Raw genomic sequence first — 13,462 nt, forward strand, 5'->3', positions numbered from 1 at the left:
CTCCTCGTTAATCCTGTGTTCTTTCTCCAGTGTGGCAATAATTAGAGTCGTTTACTCCTCATGGCTAAAATTAGGTGTACGCTCTAAAATAATGGACTAATATTTGGGCTGTTTGATGTCACTCACACAGAAAGGTAAGCACGTGGCACTAGTTGTCAATCAGGTACCACAGTTAAAAGTTGAACTGATAGGCTACCTACAAAATTTCACTAATTAAGAGAAAAATCAATCAGACAACTCACACTTAAATAGTAACCACTTTTTGTCATTCAACCCACCTAAGGCAAATGACATATGGGGGGGAAAAAAAAAAACTGAAAGTGATCGCCTATGTCAACTAAGCCACGATCTGGCTATGACTACATATAGCTTATGGGGTGACATGCCTGTAAAGGAGTCGCTTCATTCAAGTGCGCTCTGATTGCTCCAAAGGCAATCATGGTGTCTAACAGGATATATTACAGGGCGAAAAAATACATCAAACCTGTCATTTGGGGACAGTTTCTTTCTCATACTGGTTCCATTCTGCCATTTGTTTTAAATGCTGAAATAAATTGGTGGTGCAAACTTTGCACTTTATATTAGTTTGTTCAACAGGTCGTTCATATCTAAACCAATTCCAGGTGACTTTGGAACTAGCTCATTTATAAGATAAGTACTGCTCGTCAAAATCTTTGAAATAATATTTTGACTGTACATATGTTACCAGCTGATTAAACTGAGGAGCTTGCAGAACTCTTAACTGTACCATTTGGTTAATTAAAAAAAGCAAAAAAAAAAAACTCAAAAGCATGATTTTCATGTTTGAACGCCACCTTAAAACACTCATTTAGATTACCTGATTTGAGAAAAATTGCCTAGCCCAATAACCAACAAAGATTTAAAAAAATAAATAAATAAATAAAAACAACACCACACAGACTTCACCATTGAATTTCATTGGGGATACAAAAAAATGTTAAAACTGTTTAATAGTTACAAAACTGGTTCATGTAATTTAAATTCAAATTTGACATTTTCAGGATTCCAGAAGCATTTTCACAGATACACCCATTGGTCTAATGCAGAATGGTATCGGTTATTTCAGTGTTAACATTAGGGATCTCAACTATATCTAGATAGTTCCAAACTTTTGACTCACCATGTATAACTGAGTAGTTTTCCAATGTGTTTAAATGCTCTTTCACCCACACTCCAGAGACACATTTCTAGGATGAATGGCAACTTTAAATTGGTCCCTTGAAAACGTAAATATGAGTGTTCATTTTGATGAACTGTCACCTTTTCCAAGTCTGAGTCTTGCCTACCATCAACAGCTAGAAGGAGAAGCTCCTTGGATCCTGTACTGGAGAAAGCTTAGAAACTTTCTCTTAGAAATGCACTGTATAAATTCCCCACTGTTTAAACTCCTTTAAAAGCTAAGGAAAATATTATTTGACGTAAATAATATGCAAAGCAATGTTTAAAAATCACTATACTGCTGTATAAGTAATAGCAGTAATTATATTTGAATGAGATTGTAGGAAAAATTCACAAATTGACACTCCTCCAGCAAAATTTTCAGCTTTTTTTAAAAATCATACTTGAAGTTTAGGATGAACAAAAAATAATCTTAACTTATCAAAAACTCTGCATTATTTATATGAATTAATAATTAATTACACAAGACATTATACACTTACTACTACGGAAATCTCCATTTTCTCTTTTCTTGTGTCCTTTCCCAAAGCTCCTGTTACGAGTCCACAAAGAAAATGGTCCTTTCTTTTTATCTGCATGATCTTCTCCATCTTCTTCATTCAGTGATCTCCCAGATTTAGACTTCTTACTTGGCTATAAAGTTCATTAAAAGACAATGAAGTACAATATCATAAACATACTATAGTAAAGGGAGATTTAATTTGAAGGACATACCAAAAAAGTCAAATGCATTTTAATAATTTACTGAAAACAATGTTTTAAAGCACACATGACTTAAAATATTATAAAAGGTTGAAACAGATGGAACAAAGTAATGAAAATTATTCAGAATTAAATACACATTTAATACATTTTTGAATGTGTATGTGTTCAATCAATAGTACAAAATCACTTGAATCAATAACAGGAGAAACAAGTGCACAAAATGCTTAAAATTAGATTAAGAGCAACAAACACAAACAAGACATATACTGTACATATTTATAGCTACTATCACTTGATACTAATGTGGGAGTGCACCTTAATTACATACAATAATTTAAAATTCTAAAGTAACTTGCCAAGAAACCCTCATATCGGACTATTAAAAGATTGCAACTTTATTGATCATTAACACTTAAAGCTGATGTTTTTCTGCAATATACTATAATTAAAGAAAATAATAAAAGTAATGCCCAGAGTAATTTTGATTATCTGCCTAAGGAAGAAAGATGGAATTAGTTGGTCATGATTTAGACATTAGATAAAACCAATAAAGAATTTAATTCTTAATAATAGATGTTATGTACCTTTTTTGGTGTAGATATGTTGGAGCGTTCAGAGCTGATACTGTTCTTAGAAGCTGGACTACTAGGAACCTGACAAGGATCAGGAAGGGGTCTGCCTTCTACTTCTGCTAGCATACACTCCTGATAGAGTGGAGACTTCAGAAACCTGGTATAGCTGTCAAACTTCATAAGATTGAAGATCTGGAGATATAATTGGCATAGAATATCACATTTCACACATGTATTGCAATCTTTTCTACAAAAACAAAATACTCAACTTTTATATATTGACTAAAAGCACTGCCAATATTACACCTGAGTTTCAAGCAATCAACTTACTAAAACAGACAGGCTAATGGAGCTAAAACATTTTGTTCTTAAAAGAGAGAAGGCAACACGAGGGTCTAAATCTAGGCCTTGATGAAGGTGAAAGGACAATGATCTAAATAAAGTGTATTCAAGACAGACACCAGGAATCACTTTTTTCACTTAAAGGGTAAGTATATCTAGATGAGATATCTGAACTTAGCCATAAGATATTAAAGAGACTGATCATCTGAATGATTCCACTGCCTTTAAAATGTTTTACATTTCTAATGGAATGGGTGAGTATTTGTGATTCCTGGACCAAGATTACAGTTGTGATTTGAAGCATGATCACAATATGGGCTGTGTAATCAGCTAACTAAATTTGCCTCTTGTCAGAATAAAAACCACCAATACTCTGAGCCTAAAGGGGACAAGTGGAGAAAGGGGAATCATTTTCCTTTACAAGGTTATCCAGTTTAAGAGTGCAGTGAAGAAGACCTTTTGTCTGTGTTAAGTATGCAGAAAAAAAACAACTCAGCATAAGATGCCCATCCATTGCAGTGTACATGTAGACTCTTTTAGAAACTCATTTGTAACAAGGCAACTTAGGAAAAAAAATAGCAATTTTAGTACTAGGGGGCACAAAGTACTGTAGTGAGGCTGCTTACTGCTTACTACAGGGATTCAGTCCCCTGGGTTCAAATCTTAAGAGAATTCGGCAATGGTCTACCCGTGTCTGTGTAGGTTTTCTTCCCTCTACTCCCCCATATGTATGCAGGCAGGGTTCATTGGCAATTTTGAACCAGCAGCCTTCAGAGTAGAGTGGTTGTGATAGGTCCAGCAGTAGACAGTGGTTTTCTGCCTTGCGCCCATTGCTGCCAAGATACAGTGGTGCTTGAAAGTTTGTGAACCCTTTACAATTTTCTATATTTCTGCATAAATATGACCTAAAATATCATCAGATTTGCACTCAAGTCCTAAAAGTAGATAAAGAGAAAACAGTTAAACAAATGAGACAAAAATATTATACTTGGTCATTTATTTATTGAGGAAAATGATCGAATATTACATATTTGTGAGTGGCAAAAGTATGTGAACCTCTAGGATTAGCAATTAGTTTGAAAGTGAAATTAGAGTCAGGTGTTTTCAATCAATGGGATGACAATCAGGTGTGAGTGGGCACCCTGTGTTATTTAAAGAACAGGGATCTATCAAAGTCTGCACTTCACAACACTTTTGTGGAAGTGTATCATGGCAAAAACAAAGGAGATTTCTGAGGACCTCAGAAAAAGAGTTGTTGATGCTCATCAGGCTGGAAAAGGTTACAAAACCATCTCTAAAGAGTTTGGACTCCACCAATCCACAATCAGACAGATTGTGTACAAATGGAGGAAATTCAAGACCATTGTTACCCACCCCAGGAGTGGTCGACCAACAAAGATCACTCCAAGAGCAAGGCGTGTAATAGTCAGTGAGGTCATAAAGGACCCCAGGGTAACTTCTAAGCAACCGAAGGACTCTCTCACATTAGCTAATGTTCATGTTCATGAGTCAAATACTGAAAGCAAAGGTTCACATACTTTGCCACTCACAAATATCTAATATTCAATCATTTTCCTTAATAAATAAATGACCAAGTATAATATTTTTGTCTCATTTGTTTAACTGGTTTCTCTTTATCTACTTTTAGACTCGAGTGAAAATCTGATGATGTTTTAGGTCATATTTATGCAGAAATATAGAAAATTCTAAAGGGTTCACAAACTTTCAAGCACCACTGTAGGTTCCAGCCCCCTTGAGGATATGCTACGTTACATTACCGAGTTTAAACCAATCTAGGACCATGAGAGGAAACAGAAAATAATGAAAAGTCTAACTCATAAATGTACAAACTGCCTTCTAATTCAGAACTTTGCTGCACTGTAAACATATGGAAAGTGCAATATTCTTATGTCAATTTTAGACAGTCTTGCCTTACGGAAAATCCTGTTTGGTCAAGATAAAAACACCAGAAAATGCATGTATACCACCAAGATTTCTTTCTTTGTATGAAAGAGTGGCATTCATGATTATCTCTGGTATGTTAAAAAATTAATGCCGACTTGCTTTTTCACTTGAAGGCATTTAACTCAAAAAAAATCTGTATTTTCAATTGCAATTCATTGTATGGAGAGTAATTTTAATATAAAACAACTTTTAGTGTGTCTAGTATAAAAACAGATATAAATAACAATGGTCTCTTTTATCTTATGTGACAGAAAGCACTCTTTCTAGATAACTTATAGTCCTTTATGAGTCATGCATTACACAAACTAGATAATTAAAAGAAAAAAAAAAACCTATTTAAAAAACACAACTATTATAACATGTGGTCCGCCAACACCAGGGGTAGCCCTGCCTCATTTAATAGCTTTATTTAGCTCCTTGAGAATACACTGCCTTCTCAAGCATCTTATCTGGAATACCACAGGAGTTACTGCATCCTTAGATATAAGGTTTTGCCTGGAGACAATCACATCTCACTCATATGCATGGACTTCAACCTTCTCTTTTCTTCTCTCTGCTATAGTACTTCACAATGTGCTAGGCACAAAAATGAAGATGCCTTCTAGCATTTTTGCTAAGAAACCTTTAGCATGTATCATTAGCATTCTTGTATAGCTGGAGATGTCATATTTCCTATGAATCAGAATACAAAACTAGAAACCTCAAGTGATGTTTATTTTGGTTCTGTGATGATTCAAACACATTTAATGTTGTAAGTAAATGACACAAAGAAAAATCTATCCACTCATTTATTTAAGCACATATTCCTTTGGGGTAATTAAAACCTAGAACCTGTTTTGGCATAATTAGGTGTATCATTCGAACAAAGCACAAGCAAGATGCCATTGAAGGGTGCATACACCTATTCATTCATATGGAGTTAATCTGGAATAGCCAATCAACACAGCATAAACATACTAGCAATGCAGAACAAAACTGGAGTACCTGGAAAAAACATGCAGCCACACTGAAAAAGTGCAAACTCCACACAGACATTGACAGGGATGTGATTCAAACACATGTACCAACAGTCTTGAGACAACAGCAAAGTGCCACAGTGTTACAATTAAAATAAAAATGCATTGTTGATTTTTAAAATTTCTTCTTCATACATTATTTATAAAATGAAATGCTCAGCATACTCAAGTAGAAACCAAATGTTAAATGCCATCACCTACCTGGAGTTGCTGTTCTTTAAACATATCAGGGCGTGGAGCATTTAGGACATCATCTGCTAACTGTGCCTGGCTGTCAATGTTAACCGGAGTAGTAGCTTTGCTGGATAAAAAACTATTGTAGATTTCCTTTGCTCTCTGAGAAAGCTGAAAGGAAAAACATGTAACCAACTTCAAATTATATCACATGAAGTTTAATTTTTTTTTTGAAGAGACCAAAAATAGGAATGAAATACTGTATGTGAGTGGGCTATCACATATACAATTAATACCAAGCACATCACCCCTACCTTTTATTCAAATTATAATTAAATAAGAGCAGAGATAAGTAAAAAAAAAAAAAAAAAAAAATTCAGATGAGTGGACACAATGGAATAGTATGCGGCACAAGCATTGACATCTACAGTTTGGCTTTGACAGAGAAATAAGCAAAAAATTGTTCTGTACAAGTGTTACTATGTTTAAACAAGGGCTGAACGTGAAAATGCTAAAAAGTGATGAGCTGATAGCTAGAAAATTAAGTAGAGATGTATCAGTATGCTGTAACCTTACCTTTTTACTGCACAAAATTAAAACATTAAGGCAGTTTTCACACTGCATCATACTGTATTTCTATATTAATTCTTACAGCATTTATGACACCTGTTTTCAAAAGTAGAAACAGAGAAGTCTCAAGGATTGTACTTCAGCAATGCTGGAGGAATTGGTATTAGTCTGGAAAAACATTTCCAATCACTATAGAAAATAGCAGATTGCTACTGTTAAGTGAAGTCTTTTCTGGGTCTAATGGCAGCATTAATGTCTAAATTAAACAAAAAATTACCTTTGAAGAGAAAGATGGGTAACTGAAAAATAACTGGTGGGAATGCCTTGTACTTTGGGACTTTATTAACAGTGAGCACCACCGGTAGGATAAAATCAAGAGGAGAAATGATTAGACATGATTTAATTGTTTTTCAATTATGAGGGCAATTAGTACAGTGGGTCAAGACTGTTATATTAAAATGAGTTCATCAAAAACACAGGGGCACAGTTGAAAACCTGGTAAGGGTAAATTTCACACAAGCACTTGGAAGTTTTTCTTTACACAGAGAACTACAGACACATGTAATAAGCTACCAAGTAGTGTGGTAGACAGTAGGACTTAAGGGACTTTCAAAACAAGGCCTGATGTTACTTTAGAAGAATTAAGTGGATAGGAATGGCAAGTTTTGTTGGTCTGAATGGCCTGTTCTCAACTAGATTGTTCTAATGGGTAAATAATTTATGAGCACCACCTGTGCTGCCTGAGTCAATCGATGCACACTTTTCCATAAGTCACCCACTGAGGTAGAACAGTGCAACTCAGACACTGCTGTGGCCAGAAGTGGAATAATATTATAGAAGGTTATCATTTTTTATCTGCAATGGTTGCATCATCTATTAAATATACAAAATGATCAAAGTTTTATGTGCCAAATTTCTGGATGTCTTTAAGGTCATGTATATCAACATACTAAAAAATGACTGCCTGGAAGAGATGACTGATAGCTAGATGATGAACAGGAGAAGTTTCAGAATGTTGTTGCCATAGATGGAACATTTCTACCACAGAGAATGTACCTCAAAGTTTAAACAGAAAGGTATGATATTCAGTAAGACATTAATACTCAGTGGTCAAACTCTATGGTTACTAAGTTAATAATTATATAACCATTCACATAATATACATATCGCAAATGCTTACATTTCATTTAAAACCCCTTTGAATAAACTTTCATAAAAATTAATAACAAATTTCCTAACGTGTGCATTTTTTTTTTCATTTTACATCAATCAAATATATAGCCAACTATCTGACACAGAATCATTTTTAATACATGGTATACAGTCCAAATAAGTTCCAAAGACAGCCACATGTAAACATTAAGTAAGTGAATGGAAGAGTGCCTTTATTCCTCCTGTTTTATGTCTGAGGCCTCCTTGGAAAATCCACAAAGTAAAAGAGTGGTTTACAGCATTTAACTTTCAATATCTAGCAGTAGTCTTTACCTTGTCAAAAATTATGGTTTGGCTAGTAGTTCTAGGTCAGTGTTTAAGAGGAAAATGGAAAAAAGCCACAATTTATGAATGGAAATATTTGTTTCCAAAAGGTGCTCTAAAGCAATTTTTTCTGTGTTTCGGGATGTATGTCTTTACTGCTTCTCTATCACTTCTGCCATGAATGTGGAAGTAGATTTGTGAAAACACAGTGTTGACAATGAACTTATTGCACACTAACTGCTGTTCTTTGCTTGGTCAAAATATTTTAGTGGGGCTGGAAAATATTAAAACACTAGACATTAAGCCCGTTACAATAACAGGCGCTAGAACAGTAGTGCATAAACATTAGTAGGAACACTGTATTGTGTGCCTTTAATTTTCTCTCTCAGTAATACTGGTTTGTATTTCCGTAAAATGCCTGTAATTTTGTAAGACAGTAATACAGTGGAACCGAAGTAATTTCCCCCATAGGATTGTATGTAAATACAATTAATCTGTTCCAGACCGTATGAACTGTATGTAAATATATATATTTTTTTAAGACTTTAAGCACAAATATAGTTAATTATACCATTGAATGCACAGCGTAATAGTAAACTAAATGTAAAAACATTAAATAACACTAAGAAAACCTTGAACAACAGAGAAAACTAACACTGCAAGAGTTCGCGCTATAGCCTTACGACCCGCTCGCTAAAAACACCTTTTTTAATGAGTTTTAAGCACAGGGAAAAAAATTAACATTTGAAAAATCCGTAATCTAATAAACAACCAAGAAAAGTAACATTGCAACAATGCACGCGTGTGCCTGTGTGTGTGTCTGACTCTGTCCCGGGCCTGCGTGTGTGTGTGTGTGTGTGTGCGTGCGTGTCCCCCATGTGGGCCTGCCTGTGTGTGTGTGTGAGTGTGTCTCGCTCTCTCTCATGCGTGTGTGTGTGTGTGTGTCTGTGTGTGTCTGTGTGTGTCTGTGTGTGTGTGTGTCTGTCGCGGGCCTGCCTGCCTGCGTGTGTGTGTGTGTGTGTGTGTGTGTGTGTGTGTGTGTGTGTGTGTGTGTGTGTGTGCTGTGTGTGTGTGTGCCTCTCTCTCTGCACACACAGGGAATGCACAGGAAGAGACTGAACACGTGCCGTGTGGCCCCGCGCATGCACACTTCACCAGAAGACACACACATACACGGACACCTGGGGCCTCATGTATAACGCCGTGCGTAGAACTCGCACTATAACATGGCGTAAGCACAAAAGCTGAAATGTGCTTATGCACAGAAAAATCCAGATGCAGGAATCTGTGTGTACTTCCACGTTCTTCCGTTACATAAATCCCGATCAGCGTGAAAACTAATGCTCGTGCACGCGCATTATGTAACGCCCCAAATCCTCCCAGAATTACGCCTATTTGAATATGCAAATCAATATAAATCGCCCTTAAGCGCAGCCTTCTGTGTAAAGACAATGGGAAAAGCACGGGGAAAATATAAGAATTTCAGCGAATACCAAGTGGAGGCAAAGGAAAAACATACTATTTGTTCAAATAAACCGTGGTATAATCAACAAAAGGAAGTTGATCGAGTGACATAGTGTGTTGGAGAAACGTGAAAGCTCACATTCACAAATCGCACATCATCTTAAAATCGTTTAATTAACCAGTTTCTCAAATCACATCGTAATTAAAGTAGCACGTTAAATGCTTTGTTTTGTATTTGATCTTCTACTCGTATGTGCTCTGTGTGTGTGAATCACTACTTGCTTCTTAAACCGGCTCTCTTCCTCCAACTGGACACAGAGTCCATTACATTCGTGATATTACAGCTCTCTTAATAACTAAAATACTGAGATGTATACGTGATGTCATTTTCATGATGATAGGAGCTAAAGCACATTATTAAACATGTGTTTCACTTCGATGAAATAATTTATTGCAGCAGTACTCAGGGGCGGCTCTAGGCTTGTGGTGGCACTGGGCAGAGGAAGAATCGGTGGCTCCTTCGTCGGCCAATGTCAGTAAGGTAGCTTATCACGGTGGATGGCCACGTCCGTTGTGGACACTGCACAGCAGCCTCGTGCTCATGACAAGCATTTATCTTTTGTCGAAATTTGTCGCTGCGTTTTTAGCTGTGTTGTTATTTTCTCTTTCTGTTTTATATTCAATATATATTGGCGTGACCGCCCAAGAGTCCTTGCTTTTCTTTCCCCAAGTAACCGATCGCCATACAATCAGCTCTGTAATAGACGTTAAGCCATCTGTAAGCTTAGCGCCGATTCTTCAAAACGTTTAAAGAACATTGAAATATCTTCATAGTACATGTTTGATTATTCTATCCTTCACGACACTCCCAGTGAAGAATATAGATTATTTAAATGAAGTTAAAGTTTTATGTGTATAATTTAACAAACATATTTTGCTGCATTTCACCTTAAAAATGATATCGTCATCATATGTAAATACGCGCTTCATAAAGTGGCCCAGGTTGTGAGATATTATAACTGTAATGCAAGTTTACAGTGGGGTGATTGTACTTATAAGTACAAACAGTTCTACAAGGAGCAATTGATTGAGTGCATTTAAAGTTCTTTGGATTAAACTGTTTCTGAACCGCCAGGTCTGTACAGGAAAGGCTTTAAAACGTTTTGCAGTGCCTGAGACAGCGTTTCCTTGAAGCTGTATACCGATAATTCTCTTTCCGATCAGCTGCTGCTGTGATTCACACTCAGATACAGTGATATAAATACTTCCGAGTCGTGCAGTGAGAGTAATATGGAAAAAGATGATCTGCTGTGGCAACTCCTAACGGGAGGAGCTGAAAGAAGAAGAAGTAGTGAGAGTAACAACGCTAAAGCAGTTATGGTATTTGGAATACTATGGCTGTTCCCTGGACCATTATATTGTTACGAGTTAATTACAATCAGATGCATTACACTAATAAACAATATGCGGTTAGTTTCTGTGTATTTATAAAGCCGCATCATGAAAATAATGAGTAATCACACAAGAACAGTACCATTGCTTTGACGCTGGGTGCCACCAGTTTGCAAAACCGAGCGGAGAACTTGCGTACGACAAGGCATGAGGTACCGTGGAAAAGTGCGTGGCTTTACGCCTAGTGTAGGTTTTATACATCGCGATCTGAACGTGGAAAAGTTCTTACGCAACATTTCTGTGTGTACGCACCGTTTATGCATGAGGCCCCTGGACGCACACAGGGGTTTTATTAAAGAGGATAATACATACCTTGTGCAGAAACCTGGACAAAAGTATTAATGTTAACACTTTTGAAATGTAAGTGTACACTGTGAAAAGTGTATTTATAAGCTCAGTCTTTTATGCTTGTATACCCAATCCCGATCCACAATTAATTGTTAATGGTAAAGAGCAAATTACAGTATAGTTTATAACAGCATAACAACTATTACCTGCTTCTTGTCACTCTCAGGTACATGACTGAAGATCTCACAGGCTTGCCAGAATAAGATGTTTTCTTCACTGAACTCCTTTTTAAGGAATTCCTAGAACAAAAAGGGGATATCAAATTTTAAAATATATCATCACATTCACCAATGTACACAAGCAAACAAAATGCAGTTCTCTTCAGCTGTGTACTCCTTGTATGGTTTGAATGACAATAAAGTAAATCCAATCCAAATCCAAAATCTTCAAATCAAATGTTCTTTAAAGATTTTCTAATGACCAAGTACAGGAAAGTACCCTGGTACCTGACTTAAGAGGAAAGCCACTAGGAACAGGAGCAGTGGTAGATCCACACCTGCCTCAGAGTATTTAAAAACATATGGAGATCAGAGTTATAATATCCCCAGGGTTAATAAATACTATGTAATGCTGTCTTGTGGACACAGACATTTTATGTTAACAGAGATTTTATGTTATTTCATATGAGTGAATTCTTCCAAATTGCAGAGTAAGCCTCAAAAACCCACACCTATTGCCTGCATCTTTAAGTAAAACACCTACTGGGTGTGTTGTTAAGATATGCAAGATATGATATGGAAGTGATTGGATATTTTTGGGAGCAAAGAGTATCTTAAGCTTATGAAGATGCATCTTTTTACACATACTACAGATATAAAAGTAATTTAAGCTCTTGGAAGCGCTACGATTAGCCATTATATTAAAAGCAATGAAGACTTCTTTTAACCCCTCTAACACAGGACACCACATATCCTTTGACTGAAAAATAACCCTAAGGTATATGGGTATAATCATTGTTTCCTGCCAGAAATAGAGTAGGTGATGTCAGGACCCCAGTTTTATTGAAATACCTAGTTAAATATCCCAGAAAGTTAGTGGAATTAGCTTTCTTACACTTAATGGAAGTCACAGTTTATTTATTGATTTCCGGGCTAACTAAAAAGATTACAATATGCAAGCTTTCGAAGCAACTCCCCTTCTTCAGGGGAGTTGCCTTGAAAGCTTGCATATTGTGATCTTTTAGTCAGTCAATAAAAGTCATAAAATGTCATTTTGCTTGACTACATTCATAATGGCTAACATGGCACAACACCCTAGTACTACTTGATTTCCTGGGAATGTTTAGCAATGCCTATAGGAGATGTAATAATATTGAATAATTATCTAATCATCAAATGTAGATTACATGTTACATGCTAGGTACAGACTTCAAGTAAAAAATAAAATAAAATAAATAAATAGCTTAGAAAGATAGAAACCAACTTACTGAGAAGTACCTAACACCAACTGGATCCTGTAGCAGTCTTTCAAATGAGACTGCCCAGCTAGCAACACGCCGTTCAGTGTGCCTTCGACAGCTCTGTACACTTGGCAGACTCGCATTACTATTCAGGCTGTTCTCGCTGCCACAACCCTTCAAATCAACACTGTTTAACTCTGTAAAACAATATTTACCAAATTAAAAAGAAAACTGACAGAATTAATCTGTACTAAATCCAATTAAGTCAGGAATAACTAAAATTGCGTTGTCCCACAAAGTAATAAATTAATATCTTCTAACTGCAAACATATTTTGTAAACACATAATTTTAAAAACTTTTAAGAGTAAATTTGAATTGTAACCAGTAAGTAGCATTGACAACACTGTGGTCTAGTTGTAGACACTCAAAATAAGACACCAATCAAACATCATTAGAAAATGAACACATATACTCATTCATATTCATAAAGAGTAAATAATTACAATAGATTTAAAATTTAATTGAATTATGAAAAACCAAAAGCAACATGTACACGTAGGTTATTCATATGCAGTGGATATTCATGAATCTTTCAAGAACTTTGAAAGTTATCTTCTACATAAGGGTTAACTGTGTTGCAGAAAACCTTTTTATGGGAGATATTCCATAGCACTGAAATAAAATTGTTCAAAAGACATGACAAGATATCCTATAATATAATCAGACTAAACATATTTGTACAGAAATGTAACAGGGCTGCCATGGATCAAGAAACATA

General features: G+C 35.9%; 1 protein-coding gene across 5 annotated transcripts in view; it reads right to left on the reverse strand.

The window, feature by feature from the left end:
* Positions 1-13,462, reverse strand: part of rgs12b (regulator of G protein signaling 12b) — a 233,183-nt gene that overhangs the window by 57,778 nt on the left and 161,943 nt on the right. For all 5 annotated transcript variants that reach the window (XM_039751636.1, XM_039751635.1, XM_039751633.1 and 2 more), the window contains 5 exons: positions 12,711-12,880; positions 11,431-11,523; positions 6,002-6,145; positions 2,490-2,669; positions 1,683-1,833 (listed from right to left, as the gene is read on the reverse strand). In XM_039751636.1, coding sequence (XP_039607570.1) covers positions 1,683-1,833; positions 2,490-2,669; positions 6,002-6,145; positions 11,431-11,523; positions 12,711-12,880 — 738 coding nt within the window. The remainder of the gene's footprint in view (positions 1-1,682; positions 1,834-2,489; positions 2,670-6,001; positions 6,146-11,430; positions 11,524-12,710; positions 12,881-13,462) is intronic.

Source organism: Polypterus senegalus, chromosome 4 (genome assembly GCF_016835505.1).
Source record: "Polypterus senegalus isolate Bchr_013 chromosome 4, ASM1683550v1, whole genome shotgun sequence".
Classification (NCBI taxonomy): Eukaryota; Metazoa; Chordata; class Cladistia; order Polypteriformes; family Polypteridae; genus Polypterus; species Polypterus senegalus.